We start from the raw sequence: 19,975 nt of genomic DNA on the forward strand, positions 1-19,975 counted from the left end.
GTCAATATGGCAGTATGATTCCCTCAAACTCTTGGCTACACTGCCCCCACCATTTCCAGTGGTGCTGCTCAGTTCTGTCCATGTCCGTAAGCTTTCATACCACGTTTAGACAGTTATATGGTTGCTATAGCATGTCCAGCTTCCTAGCAGTAGTGTTGTTAACGTGGCCAATGCTAACGTGCCAATTAGTGCACTGCTTCAAGGAGCGGTCCAAATGCATATATAATAATCACAGATAAATGTGGCTTCAGAATGTGTCAGTACTGCACTGAAATCTCTGGCTTGAGCTTGTGTTGGACATATTACCTGAATTAATCATCTTACCCGAGATTCCAGAAAGGCTCACTCATAAATTTCCAGATTGTTAATAAAGCAGGGCTTTTGAGTGAAGAGAGACATAAGCTGTGGCAGTTGATCATTTTTCTATGGCAACTTGATATGTGAATTTTACAGATGTTTCACCCAAGAGCAATTAAACAATCTTATCTGTGTCACCATTTGCGATGGACATGAAGACCCACTTTAGCACTGTCAGGAGTTCATGTCCTAAAAACTTTCCACAAATGATCATCTTTGCCAGCAGAAGCAGTTCGTGTGAACACATTTTTGATGGGTGCTGACGTGATGAACAAATAACGTTTTATTTCCTAGTGAGCACCGACTTGGTGCAGCCTGGCCTGGCTACAATTGGCCCATAAGTGGAAGGTATAGAAATAAGCTATTTACATTTATAGCCAAAATGTATATCCCGGTTAATAAGCTAAGTTAAAGGTACTCTTTAAGGGTGCCCTAGAATGGAAATCTGTCTTTACCATGACATTGTTGTTCAGTACATGAACATGACAAACCATAACCCTCAAAAACTGTTGTGTCCATTTAAAAGTAAAGCCCACAATTCCAAAATCCCGAAACTGTCACACAACATTCGTGACTCAATATACACTATGTGGACAAAAGTATTGGGACACCTACACATAACTCCCGCAGGAACTTTTACAGCAACCCATCCTAAAACCATAGGAGCCTTCATATAAAGTTTGAAGCAGTTACTGAGTCAGCAGAGTGTTGACGACTTTTATGCACTATGCACCTTAACACTCATCGACCCGGCTCTTTACATGGTCTCTCACTTTGTGGCTGAGTTGATGTAAATCCAAAACGCTTCCACTTTTCTTAATAATACCACTCACAGCTGATTGTGGAATACAGAAGATGGAAGAAATTTCACAGACTTGTTGCAATGGTGCCATCCTAACACAGTACCACTCTGGAATTCAGTGAGCTTGTAAAGGCAGACTGTATGGCTAGGTGCTAGCTGTTCCAATACTTTTGTCCATATAGTGTATGTACACAACTCCAAAACTGACATACATCCAGCCTTTTGAAGATAAACGCAATGGCTGCTTCAAGAAGTTTGGAAGTGAGGCTAAAAATGCTAAAAGCTAACCAGTCCATATTTCTTACTTGTTGTCGTATGTTTGAAGACATAATTTCTTCATATATGTTTCATATATTTTTTGTGATGGGGGCTCTGAGTGGCTCAGCAGTCTAACGCTACCACTATGGCCATCAGTGGCTGGAGTCAGAGAGAGCGAAATTGGCCATGCTCCCTCTGCAAGGGTAGATGGGGCTCTTCCCACCCACCTACCTATCACTTTTGAAGTATTGTTGGCCAGCACATGTTTCTGTTAGCTGGTGCTGCAGAACTGGGGACCTGGTGCTTTCCTCCAAGGGCCCAGTTTGAAAAGAGGCAGTGGTTGGCTTTCCATGTATTGGAGGACTTGTGTTTAGAGGTCCTTACCTTCCTAGTGTTGGGAGCATTGCTAGTGCTAAGGAAAGTTACGAATGGGTAGGTTAATTGGCAGTACCACATTAGGAGAAAAAAGGGGAAATATTTGCCAAAGACTATTTAAAAAATAAGTGATATAAGTCATTATAAAAATGAGGGAAAAGAACTGTTAGAGCAACCAAGACAAACAGATGACCAGTGGATGTCACTAGAGATGTCAAATGCTTCTAAACCTCAAACTATTCTGTAGCACAACTGCTTTAAACACAACAAGGCTTAATTTCGCCTATGAGTACCTAGCAGTAATGTTAGCCATCTGGCTGTCTTCTGTATTAGCTTAGCTAGCAAAAAAATAGACTTTTCAGACGGTCCACCCTAAAATCCACCCCAAAGCAGTTGTAGTCTTTTATATGTTCCTCCCACCTTGAAGATACATCAACAGAAGGTGGGTTTTTTAGTCTTTAAACCAGAAATTGTCACATGTCTAGGCTACCATTCCATGCAGCATGTGTTAGCGTTACTATCACGTATGAAAAAGCAGACATAACAGTAGTACAGTGGTGCCTCTGTAGCTACACTCTGTACCTACACACACTGGTCATTTTATCAGAAACACCTACAAAAATAACCCATTACTGATTGTAGCCCATATGTTACTGCACTTTTTTTTATTAGCGTCCCTTCAAAGGAAAGAGACCACAATAGGGTCACTTGAGTCTACATATTATTATGGTGGTTGCCCATTCTCAGCACAGCAGTGTCACTGCTGGGTTCAAAGTGGTCCACCACCATAATAATACCCAGCCAAGAACGCCTCTGTGGTCAGATATTGACCCCTGATGAAGGGCTAGAGGGTGACTAGCATAAACTGTGTATCAGCAGATGAGCTGCAATGTTTAACTGAACACCAGCAAGATGGAGCTACAAGGTTGCAGTTTCTAGAAAAAAGGCCAGCAAGGGTACCTGTTGTGGCTGATTTATTCATACGCTATTATCTGCTATCATGTCAAGGTCACCACTGTACCGAGAATGGTCCACCACCTATCTGTGGGCAGGGAGTGGCACCTTTCCATTTATGGACAAAGTAGGAGACTGGAAAGGGCAGATATGTGTTCTTCTGCTCCCCATTAGCTCATGGTAATCCCTCTGAAGCTGATCCTTCTAAGTAGGGAAATATCAAACTGCTTTCCTTCACATTTAAGCCCAGTCTTACCTCACAGTATTGTGGATGAGCCAATGGGTTGAATGTGGTGTGTTAGAGAAGGACAAAGCTCTAACACACCTAGCATGTGCAGTGCAGGGGGAACACAACAGCAGGACTGAGAAAACCTGTTAGATGGTAAAGAATTCAATCACAGGCACAGGGTTTTAAAGTGAGTTATGGAGAGCTCAACATAGCTCAGCTGAACCGCACACACCTCCTGCAGCTTCTTCCACTGAGAACAACGCAACAGGGAGGGAGGTGACCACCAGGTGACCTCTGCAGGTTAATTAAACGAAATCCACCCACTGTTTGTCTATCCCTCATTTACTCTGAATGAAACCAAACGGAGCAGACACAGCACAGTCACTGCACTCCACCTTGTGGTGGCTGGTGGAATGAAATCCAACAAGTCCACAGATATCACACACCAACATAAATTATACACATATATAATTAGTCCAAAATGATTCATACCTTTTCTCAATAAACAAAGACAGTGCCTCTGAGTGACGGCTTCTTTGCCATCATTCTGGTCTTTAGTTCCCTCCACAGATTCTTGATGGGATTCGGATCTGGACTCACTCTAGCTGGGCCACCAAACCGGTAATATTGGTTGTTGTTAACCCTTACTTGAACACACTGCTGGTAGTTTTGAGAGCATTGTCTTCTTGGAAGGTCCATTGTTGCCCAAGGCCAAGTTTTCCTGCAGATTGCCTGATGTCCTCCTCCAGAATCTTAATGCAGGTCTTTTTTTCCCCATACAAAGTCATTTACTTTAACAAGGTTGCCTGGCCCATTGGCTAAAAACACTCCCAAAGCATTACATTTCCACAACTATGCTTGACTGTGAGGAAGGTGTTCTTGGGGTTGAATGCTTCTCTTTTCCTTTGCCAAACAAAAGCCATGTCCTGTGTCCAAGCAGCTCCATTTTCATCTCATCCAACTACAGAATTAATGACCAAAAGCTTGCTTCTTTGTTCAGGTGAGCTTGTGCAAGAGCTAGGTGACATCTCTTACCTCTCACAGTGTCCTTGGTTAACTCTAAGAAAGTGATCACGAACAACACAATATAATAAGGCACAAGTTAAGCGTAAAGAGAAACACCTGGCTGTCAAAGCGTCATAATGTTAATGCACATAATGTTACTTTATATTTGGTGAAGTTAAAAACTTTTTTTTTAATTGTGATGTGTGCAAAAATGTAGACAGCCATATAAAGTCTCAGAACTTAATGAACTAGGCATTAATTAGGTGTTGTGACTGGTGAAGGATTGTCATTAGGAGTGGTCAGTTTATGACAGGGCCTTGAGCTGACACTCAACAACCATAACCCTTCCAGGTAGATGCTGAAAACCTGAAAGTGCAGCTAACTGACACCAAAACAAATAAGACTATCAAAAGATGTCAGACCTCTTCCAGCTCTCAAATAAAATCTCAAATTGTTGACAGACTTAGGCCACATGTATTTGGATATTAAATAAAACATAGCTTTTTCTCTGTGTTTTAGGACTGTCACTGAAAACTCATGGTGAAACTCATGGTGAAAGCACATGGTTATTGCCAATTAATGAATACTAGGTTTGCTTCAGCACAGATTTGGAAAAAAGCTACAGAAACTGTCTCTGCTTAATTGGGTAATTCAGAAACAGTCCCACATAAAAAAAAATGTGGTAATTTGCAATTGTACGTTTTTGTTCTGGTAAAAAATAGGATTTGATTCTGTGTGAGAGTTTGGCTTATAGAGACCTGTGAGACACAGTGAGACACAGAGAGAGAAAATATGCTTTAGTCACGTGGTATTGAGGTCTGTTTTGTATTTATGTCTGTTTTGGCCATTACACTGCTTCTTAATGAATTTGTTAATGACTCCTGCTGGCCCAGCATGCTGACAATTTTTGAACCGTTTTATGTTCTTGTGTAGACAGAAAAAATGTCCAGAAAAGCTGGAAGAGGTGATGGGAGAAATATGGTTTCAAAAATATCCGGATGGTGCACCAGGCCATAGTAGAGTGTCCAAACTTTTGCACAAGTCTAACTCCAATTTAAGTAACTTTAACTTAAAAACCGGCTCTTTATTAACATTAGCAGAAATGTCTTTTTTTAAATGACAATAAATATAAATATTTGGACACCTGCTCATTCATTGTTTCTTCTGAAAATCAAGAGTATTAAGAAAGAGATTATGGTGCTTTTGTTGGAGTACCTGTCTTTACTGTCCAGGAAAGGTATTCCAATAGGTTTTGGAGCACTCCACATGTGACCCATCTGTGCACTGAACACACACATACACTAGGGAACAGTGAGCACATGTGCCCTGGAGCAGTGGGCAGCCCTAGCTGCAGCACCCGGGGAGCAATTGTGGTTTGGGCACCTTGCTTAAGGGCACTTTAGTCAGGTCCTGTCAGTTTAAGGGACTGAATCAGTGATCTCCCAGTTATAAGGCCACTCTTCTAACCTTCAGGCCAAAACTGCCTATACAATGGTAACTTGCTCTAACAGCCTACAACACGGAAACCACGCAATTAACCAGGCAATTGCTGTGAGGAGTTGATTGCATTTAGCGACAAGAGTGTCAGTTGAGTGTTAGTTGAATGATCATCACCCATCCACATCCTTAAAGTACTGGATAAAGCAACATCACTCCAGAGAACACAGTTCCGCTGCTCCACAGCTCAATACTGGGGGGCTTTATTCCTGTCTATCCCACTCCTGGCATCAGGCATGGTACAAAAAAGTTCATGTTTATCTCCTTCAGAGAGTCATATTTTCAAGGTGTGTCCACAAACATTTGGCTATATAGTGTATGTCCAAATGTATGTCAGCTTGAAATTTAAAAAACTAACAAAACACATGACTTGGTCTGTGTAGCTCAACCGTGTTTGAAAATGTATTTTTAAAGCAGTGGGTCACTTGGATTGGAATATTTGACAAAAATCTTTCACAAATCCTTTCAAAAATATTTTTGTAGATAAACACGTACATAAAACATAAAGAGATGTACATGAAACATGACGTTTTAGTCATTGGAAGGTTTTTTAGGGTTGGGGTGTCAGTATTGGTCATATTTCATGAGAATGACCCACCTGTAACTTGAGACACCCACTGAACACGCCCAGTTTTTCTTCCTAGGCCACGCCCACCCATAAAGTTTGGCCAATAGCTGTCTGTCAAAGCGTTTGGGAAGAGAAGCTCTACTTTAACGAGCTGAGAGAAGTGAGAGTCACTGTAGGAGCGAAAATGGAGGGAGACGTGGTACAGGTGAACACTGCTGTGTTTGTTTGCGGGTTTACAGTGATAAACAGTGTGTTTAGGAGCTGCCTGTAGGGTTTAACCCTGCGGTGGTGACTGTGTACACTGCCAGTGTGAACCAGGCCGTTTAAAAATGCGTGTATGGGATGAAAAAGTTTCAGAAATATATATATAACTTGTTTTAGTATGTGCATCAGTTTACATATAGAGTATCTGCACATGGGGTATATTATTAATAGTATTTTGTGACTGTTTACAGTGACTTTTAGGTGTTTAAGCTCCTTTTAGGTAGTGCTAGCCACTTCTTCAGGAGCTAAGGTGAATGGCATTACTTTTATACAGTTGTTTATTATTATTATTATTGTTATTATACTTATTACTTTATAGGTTTTGAACCCACATAAACTGAGAGCTCTGGAAGAATGGCTGCAGGAAACATCCATCACATTAACCCAGATCAACGGCCAGAGGAAATATGGCGGTCCTCCTCCGGGTAGGTGCTTTTGAATGCGGGTCTTTACTTTAGTAAAAGCGTTAGAAAACTGCCCCGAGCTTTTCAATTAAGCTCAAAGCCATTATGGCCGTATCAGTCGAAGATTCACTTATGTCTTCTGAAGAGAATAACACAGGAGTGAGGGTCTTGGAATAGTCACTGGAAAAAGCCCCTCTTTTCGTGTCGTCTTCTGACCTTCTGGAGGGCTTTAGAAAAGCTCTGGCCTGTCCACGAGCTAAGGACACGCTCGTTTATCGTGTTTTATGGCTTGTTCCTTTCGCCCGTGCCTCTAATTCAGAGCAGCAGCCTTCATACCTGCCAGCAATTAACAAACCGGCGGCATGTAGCAGCAGCAGCTCCCATTGGTTCAGCTGTGAATTATGCTAATGAGTTAATTGAACTCGGCTGGGTTTATCAAATGCATCGTAGTGTAGGAGTTGTAAGTGGTCGAGCGAGCACCACAGTAAACGCTTTCTCTCTACCAGTTAATGGGGCATCAACCTTGTGATGCTGTTGGGAAACTGAACAGGCCATGGGATGTAGGTTTTTTCCCCAGCAGTCTTCTCTATGCTTTTCTCTATGCTTACTTTAAATGAGGTTAAGAGGACACTGTGATGCGTTTTGGCTTTTGCTTAATATTGTGTTAACTAGATGATTTCAGCAGGATTAGTTTTTTAACCAGCAGAGGTGCTGGACCAAAAACATGCACTTTCACTTAAAAATAAAAATATAAATATATATTCCTTATATAAATAAGGAAAGATCTAGCTCTTATTCTTGTATCTGCACTTTGAGACATATATGGGACGTATGGGCAGTGAAGACCTTTACAGTTACTCCAACAAAAGCAGCACAATACTGTTTCTTAATACTCTTGGTTTTCAGAAGATACAGTGAATGAGCAGGTTTCTCAGTACTTTTCTTTTTTTTTTTTTTTTGCAAATGTTAATGCAAAGTAGAACTGGGTGATGCAGAACAAAATTATATCATGATCTATATGATGAAGACATTTTTTTTTTTACCATATATGATATTTATATTTTGACAAAATGCCCTAACTGTACATTTTTAAAAACTGCCTTCCAAATTTTAATAAGACTTGATAACACTTTGTAATGAAACGTGCACTTAAAAAGCACAGATTATATTCACAATGCACTCATAAAAGCATATTGTGTACCACAATAACAAAATTGATCACAATATGAAAAAATATTGTCATATTGCTCAGCTCTAACACAGCGTTATATTTAATGAACGGAAATTGTTACCTGTTAAACTATGAGAAACAAATCTGTATGTGTCGGTATGTTTTCCCACTGACTTTCTTTGACACAAGTAGCATTTTTCTTATTGCTCACATGTCCATGATTTTTACTAACAAGGTTTTGTAATTCCTGTAAGAAATATAAGCAACATTTCAGTCAACTGTATTGCATAATCTGCACAGAATTTCCACAGGACACAAAAAATACCTTTACGTAGGAGATTTTTTTATCAACATGTAATGGTAGATACATATCCCAGCTTCATCTGCACAGTTTGAGATTACGTAGTCCATTTTCATATGTCCAGATGTGACGGGACTGATGGTGCTATGGACCTTAAAGAGTTTGCTGATGCAGGAAAAGTGTTTTTTTTTTTTTTTTTTTAATATTTCTCATAGTGGTAAGTGAAAGCTCTGTGATTTAAGAGTAAATGTATCAAAGGATTTGTGATTTGTATGTCGAATATTCTGATAGGTTTGCAGTGAAGACTGGCTTGATAATATAAAAAATAAATGGTATGTGTAATGATATTATTATTCAATAAATGCAACCATTCTGTGGAACTGTGGTTTTGGGAAGGACCTGTGTTGCTTGACGATGGTTCGGACTACATAGGTTACCAGTGTGGTTACCTCCATTGCTCCAGATGTTTTTTATGGAATGGGATGCACCACAGATTCATTGTTTAAACTTTGTACACAACTATGCTTTTTAAGAAATCCACCCATGGACTTATGCTGATTAAAGGTTGCAAATGTTGGGATTGTGTCATAAAGGGAGTTATTCACATGCTTCAAAATGGTGCTGCAGCCACCAGAAGATAGATTGGCGTGAATTCTGTAACTATGACTTTGACTTCAGATATCACTTCTGATTGAGAAAGCATGACTACATAAATCTTCAGAAATATCTGATTATGCAAATGATTAAATTTGCTTTAAATATTTGTTACTTTTTTTACTGATTTGATTCTCAAATCAAAGGTTTGTGTCCAGGACTGAAAAAATTAATGCGTACAGACTCCTATTTATCAAACAGCTGCTGTTTGGAGCCTGTGTTTGATGTTCCTGAGAGTAGAATCTGGTTCATGAACTCGAATTCTTTTTTCTTTCTTTCTTTTCTTTTTTCTACTAGGCTTCCACAAACAGGTGAGGGTAGATCTTGAATTGGTACTTTTTTTTTCTAAATTGCTTGATAAATATGGGCCCTGGAGGGCTTCAGTTTTGCACAGTTTAGTGTTCTCTCTGCTCCAGCACACCTGTAGTGGCTCATTAGCAAGGCCTAATTAAGAAGCTGAATCAGGTGGGCAGGATCAGGGTAGGCATTAAACACTGGTTTTAGGGTTTGCGTTTGAGTGTTTGGGTGATTTCAGACTGTTGTACACTGATTTTTGATTTGGAAAATTTGGGCAACCAGTTTTAGAGACTGCAGCCTACATTAAGCAGTTGACGGTGGAACAGGAAATATGATAGTATGATAAATAATTTTGGGAGAAAAATGTGACCGGCAAAAACGTGATGCTATATGGTGCTGCATAATTAATAAAAGAGTATAGTACACTAAGTAAATGTTGGAAGCAATTTTATATATAAAAACAGTTCATGTCCAAGCTCTGTTGCATGAACTGCATGCATATTTTGTGCATATTTGGTTACAATGGTTCTAAACCCCACTATAGCTATTTAAATGTATTTGATTGTTTTATTTACTTACTTACCCACCCTTCAAAATAATTGTGTACAATAGTTACCAAATGCATGAAGGAAAATTACATATAAATGAAACGGCAGCAATTTAATTCTAAAGTATATGGAAATATTAGCATAATGACTGACAACTAATTCCAAACAACTCAAACCATGTGTTTAGTTTACTGCCTGTTACTGTTTTTGTTTGTTTGTTTGTTTTTGTGTTTGGTTTTTTTAATAATGTTATTGGCTGCTTCCCATTTATTTTTACTGCGATGAAAAATATGAATTATGACACCACTAATTAATTAAAAGTTTGTATCATTGCATCCCTGCTGGAAATTTATGGAGTGCTGTAAACTGCCCAGGTGTCGCATTGGGAGGACATGGTTGGGTATATTTCATAACAGATCCTGTAACAGTCAAATATACTACTACTGATGTCAAATTCTCAAACTACAGGAACCAATCTGACTTGTAATTAGATTTTTTTTTTTTACTATGTAAACAAATTTCATATTGGCTCAGTACAACTACAACAACTCATGTATTATTAGTATTATTTACAATTCATAGTTGTAAACTGCAGTTAGTAAGTAAACCAAATGAGACCTATATGAAGTCTTGAAGTCTTTCGCTGATATTTTGTTAAAATATTGTCTTAATGTTTCATTATGATGAAGGGTTCTGGTTGTGCAAGATAAGAAGAAAATATAGTCTTGCCTTGTAGGGGAGCACAAAGATGGGGGTTCATGAGAAGTTCACTGCCCTCTAATATCTATGGATAATTCGCATAAGGCAAAAAATGTTTTTGTATGTGTGTTTGTGCATTAAGCATGCGCTAGAATACCAGTTACTGTAAAATACAGCGTTTAATTGGTTCTACAATGTAGAATGCCTTTGCTTGGACGCTAATCAGAAAGAAACATTCATGGAATAGCTTCATCACTTTCTGTTCGTAGAAAATAAGTTATTTTAGATATTTTGTTTTAACCTGCCAAACCAGCACTGCTATTAGTGTGTGCTATGCAATTATTGTTGACTCTCCCATTGATGACTGTGGCAATGTATTGGGTGGAAATTATTTAAGCATAGTTATTTTAAGTTTTAAACCCTGTTACATTAAGCGTGCCTTTTTTGTTGGCTGATCAATTGGGGTTAGTTGCCCCTAGGGTTGTAGGTTTTTTTTTTGTTTGTTTGTTTGTTTGTTTTTTTTTTTTTTTTTTTTTTTTTTTTTTTTTTTTTTTTTTTTTTTTTTTTTTTTTTCAAAATAGTATGAAACTATTGAACTACATGTTTTGGAGCCGTAGGGTTGAGATGTAGGAAGTCTAGTGTAATAAATATAGTATAATATAATATACTTCAGTTTACCCTGTAACCCCACTTTGATCAGTTGACACGAATTCTGCCGTTCACATCTGGTTTTTACTTTTCTTTTGTTTGGAAACACTAGCCTAAAAAGGTAGTGAGCAGACTGCAGGTGTTTGGGTGTGACCGTAGCCGTACTGACTTATGTAAAATTGACACTCAGACATGCTGTACATGAACAAAACCAACATTGACGCACAGGAAACAGGTCAGACCATCAGGGCGTCTGTCAGCTCACTACAGACTCTTCTCAGTCTCTCTCTGATGGCCTTTGATTGGGGGTTTGTATGTGAGAGACTGTTTAGCAGTCAGATACAGTAAAGATAAGATTCTCCACTCTGAGGTAAGTAGTGTTCTTAGCAGAAGAGTAAATCTCAATAAAAGTTGTGCTGTTGTTGCTATTTGTTATAATGGTTAAATTGATGCTCTAAACTGGTATCAGTGAATTTGTACAGTTTGGAGGGTTTGCAGTTTACTGTTATTGGATTTTGACACCTATGATAAGAGAGAGATGATTTTTTTTTTGTCTTTTTGGTGACTCTGGTTTATTGTATGTAATTGAGAGATTTTGTAAAAAAAAAAAAATGTTTTTTATCTTCTTTTATTCTTGCCTTGTCTGTCTCATTCTTCTTTGTTTCTTGTCTTATTACTGCTTCTGTCCTCTCTTCTTTGCTCTTTCTCTCACCTCTTTTCTTCTTCTCTCCTTTGTTAGACTGGAGAGGTCCTGATCCCGGTCCAGGCTGTGAGGTCTTTATCAATCAGATTCCACGGGACGTCTACGAGGACAGTCTGATTCCGCTGTTCCAGAGCGTGGCACCGCTCTATGAGTTTCGCCTAATGATGAACTTCAGTGGGCAGAACCGCGGCTTCGCCTATGCCAAGTACGGAGACCCTGTCAGCGCGGTTACCGCCATCCAGGCCCTGAACCACTACCAGCTGCAGGAGGGCGTTCGGCTGGTGGTAAGGAAAAGCACAGAGAAAAGGCAGCTGTGCCTGGGGGATCTGCCCTCAGGCATGGGCCGAGAGGAGCTGCTCATGGTTCTCCGGTTGCTCACAGAAGGGGTTGAGGGAGTCACTATGAAGGCTGGTGGGCTCAAGGGAAAGGACGTCTTTGCACTGGTCCACTACTCCTCTCACTATGCTGCTTCTATGGCTAAGAAAGTGCTGGTGCAAGGTATGATGCAAACTGTAGTACCAACTTTTAAACCTTCACAAATACATCTATTACAAAATAATTATTCTGTGGCATCATTCAAAGAACCATTTGTAGCACCTAAATCTTTATAACCAGTAATAGTATATTATAACAGGCCAGGTTTCAGGCTCAAATACATAAACAAATCAGATTTTGACAGCACGTTTTAGACACAATTTCTTTACCTTTTCTGAATTTAACATCTAAAAAATAAACAATGTGCTTTCTTTTGCCACATATGCCAGTATGCAGTATATTAATCTAAACAGATCAACTGTAATCATGCATCTATAGAGAATGAGACTTGTTTACACTTAAAATCAAAAATGCATGTAATTTGGGAATTTTGACAATGACAATTTGACTGTGTCTATTCTGTGCAATACTATATCAAACAGTATCAGTTTAAGACCATAAATGTCCGTTTATCTACCCCAGGCCACTGGATCAATATTACATGATCCCACCATTCCGATAAAAAGTAAATGTTTTTTACTCAGATTTTATGCAGATTATTGTGTTTTCATACTTTTGAGCGTTTCTTTAAAATTTTAAGCCAAAAGAATCCACAATATCTCACAGTGCTTTTTATTAGTATTGCAATATATTGAATCGTAACCTGTATTATGGTGCATGTTGTGTCTTTAGGTTCTTGCCGATACACAAGCCTAATTACAGAACACAAGTACTCAATAATCATTGACTGTACACTGGTGTCCAAGTTTGACTTTGTTTAGGGATGCCCACTTAAATTCCAATTGAATTCCAGTGTTGTCTTGTCCCACCCATAAAAAGTTAAACATTAAAGCCCTTCATGAACTGAAGCTTGCACAAGGAACACAAGATTTAATAGCCTGTTTTGAGCTTTTGTTTGAATAAACCACAGTTCTTTCTCAGGTGTGTTTGGTGGATATCGATGTGTATGTAGAAATGCAGTTGTAGTGATCTACTCCAGGGAGCACAGATTTAACACAGAGGTGTGTCGTTGTGGAGATTTGGAGTTACTGAGGTGTTAAGAGGCAAAAGAGGATTTCTCTCATAATTTCAGTCAAGTCACAAAGCACTCCGCTGTCGGAGATGTATGTTCAGAGATTAGAGTGGAGCAGTTGTGTGCTTTGCTGAGGGATTGTGAAGGATCTTGTGGAGGATAGAAATGAACCCTTATCACAAGTTTCTTTGGTTCTGCTCATGTGGGGCCGATATCCAGCATGGTTTGATGATTTCACAGCACCTAAACCTGGAGTTTAGTAGAGTAAGGAATCAGGTGTGTCTGAGCAGGGATACTGGTTCTCCTGGTCACATTAAACTTAAAGTAGAGTTGTTTACTTGGCTATCAGAATATTTCTGTTTGTCAAAGATGCATTTGCTTTTTAGATGACCAGCGGTTGTGTAGATAAAGTGGTGTCAAAAGGGTCTCTAACCAGCACAGGTGTTAGTAGCACCACCAAACGTCTAATCTAGCAGTATTTCAGTACAGATCAGCCATAACTTTAAAGGTTATATTTCATAGGCCCCATCATGCCATTTAATTAAAAAAATAAATAAATAGCTGACCCACTGAGGCATGGACTCCACAAGACCTCTGAAGGTATCCTGTGTTATCGGTCACCAATACTTTGATTCGTGAAGTCCTGTAAGTTATTAGGTGGGGCCTCAGTGAGCATTGGGTGTCCGTGATCCTGTCGCTGGTTCATTGGCTGTCCTTTCTTGGAGCACTTTTGGTAGGTACTGAGGTACTGGTCACTGCATACAGGTCCACAAGACCTGCATAATGTTTTGTGGATGTTCTGACCCAGTTGTCTGACAATTACAATTTAGCCATGTCTGTTTTTCAAGACAATTCGGACAAAAACTGACAAAACCGAACCAGTGATCAGAACATTACCCACGCTGCACTACACTGCAGTTAATCAAGACTAATTATGCTGTTCCTCTAATGATTTTGTAGTTGTATTGTGTTCCTGGGGTACTGACCATATCCAAGATATACTCTGAAAGGCATATTATGGCAGTGTTATCAGAATAGCTAATAATATCATATTGCCTGGCTCTAATATTAGGGTGGTTTGTTTTTATATTATACACATAATGTATACACATTATGAATTTCCTTTATTTCGACAACCCTTATGAGGCAATTGCAATATTTTAACACTGTGTGTGCATCTCTAGACGTACTTCTTTTTTTAAGGAAGAAACACCCAATGGTTCCAATGGTTTTCTAAGCATATTGAGGATACTGTTGGTGCTTAATAAACACTGATCAGCTGCAGGTTTCATTACAAACAGTGTAATCAGACTGATTAATGAGATAAAGAGCAGCTGAATTCAGTACGGGAGAGTGGCTGAGTAGTAGTTTTTAAGAATCTGTCGCTATTGATGTTTTAGTCTGTAAATACATATGCCATGATAAATATTGTGTATTTTACCATATCGTCCAGCCCTAGCTCCAAATCTCTATTAAGCCCACACTTTATCACAACATCATGCTCATATCACTGTATATCTACCTACAATTAAAGTATGCAGTTATTTGATGCTTTTAAGTCAGTTTTAGATTAAAGGCTAGAATAATAAAATGATCATTAACAGTCTTCAAGCCAGAGTTTTAACTTTGAGTGTGACCTTGCTCCCGGTTCAGCAAGCAGTGTGCAGCTGTGCGGAACTCAAATATACATCAGTAGTTCATCTCCAGAGCAGTAAACAAGCCCCATGTGAAAGGCAGGAGGTTTTCATGGCTGCAGCAGGCTGATGGTTCGTCTTGTTGTGCAGCACTGTGGAGAGCAGGATACCTGCAGAGCACATGTCTTTCAAACGCCACGCTGAGCAGATCCTCCACTGACGAGCTTAATGCTAATTTATGCTAATCGAATGCAAATAAAGACACAACAGAGGTGGGGAAATAATTAAGGCCTAGCAAAGAGCAATCAAAACCTGAACATGAATCACTGAATAGTAGAACAGGATGACAGGAATAAATCAGATTCATATTGATTTTAATTGGTTTTGCCTGCAATACTTTGATGTATGGCCTTTCCCATAGTTTGCAACAGTTACATTATGCAGAAATTAAAACTTTTTTTGGACCTAATGTCATGACCGAATGTACTAAACCCGAGTAAACATGCAACTGCCATTTTCAATTATTTGATAGATGTTCCTTATCTATGAAACACCAGAAGTATCCGTCAGTTACTGTCAAAACTGTGAAAAGGTTGTGAAAAAACTGCTACCTCCTAAAAATGATGCAAGCAGAAGTAATTCACTACAGGTATGTAGTGTTTGAATCAGAATAGCTTTCCAACCTAAATAAATTCAGATGTCTGCCTATGTCAAACATATATGTAAATATAGGATTTGCAATTTAGTTATGGTTTATCATAACAGTAAAAGTTATGTATTCATGTGAGAAGAAATGGGCTTAACATTTTTGCAGCTAACCCCACTCTGTCTTAACAGTAACACCACATGCTTTATGTTGAGTAGGTCCCCCTTTGTACCTTGAGCATTTGCCCATGCCCGGCGCCCTTGGGTATCTGGCACCAAGATGTTTTGCAGCAGATCCTTATAGTCCTGTAAGTTGTGAGGTGGGGCCTTCTATGGATCGCATCAGTAAGGCTTAGGGGCCATGACCCTGGTGCTGGTTCACAGTTGGGGTTTTGTTTTTGGTTTCTTTTGTTTTTCTGTTTTGTTTTTAAGCATTTGGAGCACCCCGCAAGAACCGCCTGGTGTTTGAGATTTTCAGACTAGTCATCAAAGTTTGTTTCAGCACACCTCAACTTTAGAAACTGACTGTTCACTTGCTGCCTAATATATCCCAACTCTTCACAAGTGCTACTGTAGATAAAGATAATCAGTGTTTTTCAGGGTTTAATGTTCTGGCAAAAGCAGGTTCAACTTGAACCTGCTGAACTAAATAAAAACCATGTGATAGTTTGTTCTGTGAACTCTATTCTTGTAACTCATGAATAGATTGATGGTTTGGTTGTAAATATAAGACAAACCCAAAAATGGCAGTGCAGACAGATGAACAACAATTGCAGTATTGTGTTACTGAGCAGGTTTGGAGAACAGGCTTTTCAGACCCTGAGTCAGGTGTAGTTGTTATTGCATATGTCGCTGTTTTTTGCATTAGCCTAACCACTAGCCTGAATTGCTCTGAAAGGGGTGTAGTGGCACTGAGTGCCAGTCTGACAGCACTAAAGTCCAGCCTACTGATAGCAATGGCACACATTCACCCTGAAGATACTCCCCTCCAGCAGCGCCAGCAGCAAAAGTTCTCATTTCAGACAGATTGTTGTGATGCTCTGTCACAATGGGCAATGGTTGAGATTGGTGCAGTTTATTGGGTTGTGAAGCTTAGTGAATGCAATGGTTAATATTGAGTTTTTTTTTTTTTATATATATATAAAGACTATACTGTTTCCAACGTGGAACTATTCCTGTCCTCTATAAGAACTTGTTCTATATATAACTTTACACTGTGACTTACTTTTATTTAACTTAACAAATGAAAATTATTCATTTAAATGCAGTACTTAGTTGTTCTCACCCCCCCCCCCCTTTCAGCCTGTAAACACTTTTTGTAGCCAGCTAGGAGCAAACTCTTCAGCTCCAGGATTTGCTGATATTTGGTACAATCCATTCTTTCATCGACATGTAGGGGTTTTTTTTTGTCGCTGCCCGTTACACAGCCAAAAATTTCCACAGTAATCATTGAACTTTCCTACAGGTCCTTTGCCGTCATACTGGGATTTTGCTTTGCCTTTCTGGCCAGTGTAAAAAAAAAAAAAAAGTCTTTCTGATTTTCTGAAATTGAACTTATATTTCTAATAGCATTTTATAGGATACCATGGTTGATTGATTAGTGTCAGCACATCTGAAATCAACAAATTATGTGATGTGAGTTTCCAAACTATATAGTGTTCATGAAGCTTTTCCATGTACGAATACTGATCTAGGATCAGTATTTGTCAGTAAGGTCACATAATCCTAAATCACATCTCCAACTTTCAGAAGGCTTATGAATATGGGTCTTGATTTTATAATGTAAAGGAGACTGTTTTCTTTAAGTGTTCTGATTTTCTAATTTGGGGATTAGTTATTTTGGGACCATTTCAGAAAGTGATGTGAAATAAAGTGCAGACTGTGCTGTGATGACCCTTTTCCATTGTCTTTACCGTCTCCTGTGCTCAGGCTTCAAGAAGCAGTTTGGCATCTGCATCTCTGTGCGATGGATGTCGTGTGGCTCCAAGTTCAGGCAAGACGAGCGTTGTGAACAGAACCCTCTAGCCCATCCTGGTCTGAAACCTCTGGTTAAGCCTTCTCCCCCTCCCCGCTTCCAAATGACTCGACCCACCCAACTCCCCAAATATGCAGATCCCCTTCCTCCTCCTCCTCCTCCTCCACCTTCTTCTCTTCTTCCTCCTCTGCCGCCGCCTTCTCATGCTCTGCTTTCTCCACTTCCTCAACATAACCAGCACTTCTCCCGGGCTGTAGGGGGTCCAGCCCCCCATGTGAGGAATGGGATGGTACCACTTACAACAAGGAGGCCCAATCTGTCATCACATGATGCAGTGAGCCAGCTACAGTGGCTTTGTGAGCTGCATGGCCTTGGTGTCCCACTCTACGACGTGCGCTACCACCACACAGGCCCTGATGGATTCCTTCACTTCAACTACAGGCGAGTGTGGGCAGAAATAATAAAAATACAGTAATAATAATAACAATAATAATACAGCATAAGATTAGTAAATGTGTCAAATTTAAGGCCATGTCTTCTATTAAAGCTTGTGCTTAGATGACTCTTGGGTGAATCTGATCTGCACACTAGAAGTCTTTAATTTTGGAGTCCAGTTTAAATGCACACAAACATTTTCCTTAGTGGTGTCAGATTTGTTTTGGACCCCACTGTACACTCAAAGTCTAAAGTTTTATTTGTAGCATACATGAATATACACAGTACAACTTGTGAAATGCTTACATGAAACATTAGGATAGAATATTTAAGCAAATATACAATTCAAATAAATGAAGTAAAGGTTTGCAAACAAACCAAGAAATGGCATAAAGTTTTTATTTAAACAAGACTATATAAAGTGATGCTTATTATGTCTTTTTTTTAAGTGTATATATAATTTATATATAATTACTTATATATAATTACTTAACACATATATATATATATATATATATATATATATATATATATATATATAAAGTTGTTTTGTTATATTAAGTAGTTAGTGTGTAACTTCTGGTTTATGTAAAAAATGCTGTATAATGTATAACGCTGTTATTTCACAGCTCACCTAAGTTGCATAGCTTTGCCAGGCTTGGCTTAGTACTGAAAAAGGAAAAAAGAAAACATTTTATATTAAAATATAAATATTTTATTTATTATATATTTTTTATTTTGGATAGCGGTGCTGCGCTCTGTGTCCTGTCTGCATTGTGTGAGATTAGCCAGCCGAAGAAATCAGCTAGGTTAGCTTTCAGGCACACCACACGGCCCTCCAGTTTCCCCGCAATACACAGAAGCCATGCTTCCTCTGGACAGACCTTCTCTGGTCTTAATGGTGTTGGCTTTTAACCTTTTATCACTTCTCTAGCTTCAATATTCTCCTGAAGTAGCTGTTGTGTTTAGCCTAGAAAGGCTTTGTGTAAATCGAATGAGTCAAGACTGTTGCGTAACAGTTTTGGGATATGGAATTTGGCTTGTTCTACAGCTGTTTTGGTTTGACAGATTTTCAGAACAGTGTTCAAGGTTCACAGCATGTCAGTTGCATGTACCCAAACTCTCATTATTCAGCTTTGCCAGGAAAATAGTTTAGTCTATTTTAGAGCTTCTTTGAAGAGGAAAACTCACAGTTGGTCAAAATAAAATAATGATGGCATGTTGACATCCAGTCAACTACATATTTATATCAAATATTATAAATAATACTTAAACAAAAATATAAATACTTTAAACTCTAAACAGTCATCTGTTTGTTTCAAACTCCTCTATCATTTTTGTTTAATATTATACTATAGAATGTAGACTTGTCCAGTCTGTTTAGTATGTTAAATGCAAGCTCTTGTCATTTCTCAAGCTGGTGCACTCTCTTCATCGCAGTTTCCTCATGACTTGGTGAAATTAAACTGGTCCCAATTCTAAACAACTCAACCTTGCTTACTTTACAGGGTCATTATCCCACGGCTGCCCATCCCACTGTGCGGTGCTGTCCAGGTTCTCCCAGGCCCCAGCATCACCAGCATGGAGGAAGAGGTCCACCGGGCCACTGCTGAGCAGGTCATTAAAACCATGTGCCACCAGTCCTGAAGGCCCCAGCCTTTTTGATGGCCTGTGTCTGATGCATTATCAGTTTTGTGTTCAGTATTAAGATCAGAAAGCATGTAATGTTTGAAGCAGTGATGGCAGAGAGATGGTTTGGTTCTACCTCAATTACCGGATGTTTTGTTTTATCTTTTGATATGATGTTTTATAATGTTTTAATTAGAAATAATATTGTTTGTGTGTTGGTATCTACGTTTGTTTGCACTCCTTTCAAGTCTGCATGAGACCTCTTTGTTTTTGTTTGCATGTTTGATTTCACTTTTGAATTTGCCTTGTTTGGTTGTGGGTTGATTTGGTGTTGCCTTATGTAAATATATAAAAAAAGATTGTTGGACAATTGTCTGCCCTTCTTTTTGGCCAGTGTTCGCACTAATATTGATGGG

At 39.0% G+C, this 19,975-nt stretch overlaps 1 protein-coding gene across 1 annotated transcript; it reads left to right on the top strand.

Moving 5' to 3' along the window:
- Positions 1-6,229: 6,229 nt before the first annotated feature.
- On the top strand, positions 6,230-19,577 carry dnd1 (DND microRNA-mediated repression inhibitor 1). The gene is made up of 5 exons (XM_072673563.1): positions 6,230-6,250; positions 6,629-6,734; positions 11,771-12,232; positions 17,450-17,936; positions 19,439-19,577. The coding sequence occupies exons 1-5, from the start codon at positions 6,230-6,232 to the stop codon at positions 19,575-19,577; spliced, it is 1,215 nt and encodes a 404-aa protein (XP_072529664.1).
- Positions 19,578-19,975: the final 398 nt, after the last annotated feature.

This window comes from Salminus brasiliensis, chromosome 2 (genome assembly GCF_030463535.1).
Source record: "Salminus brasiliensis chromosome 2, fSalBra1.hap2, whole genome shotgun sequence".
Lineage (NCBI taxonomy): Eukaryota > Metazoa > Chordata > Actinopteri > Characiformes > Bryconidae > Salminus > Salminus brasiliensis.

Bases quoted from the DNA above. Each gene is read 5' to 3' on its own strand.
- dnd1 (XM_072673563.1), top strand. From the start codon at position 6,230: ATGGAGGGAGACGTGGTACAG. The intron at 6,735-11,770 runs GTAGGTGCTTTT...CTCCTTTGTTAG, and splicing joins ATATGGCGGTCCTCCTCCGG to ACTGGAGAGGTCCTGATCCC. The intron at 17,937-19,438 runs GCGAGTGTGGGC...CTTACTTTACAG, and splicing joins TTCCTTCACTTCAACTACAG to GGTCATTATCCCACGGCTGC.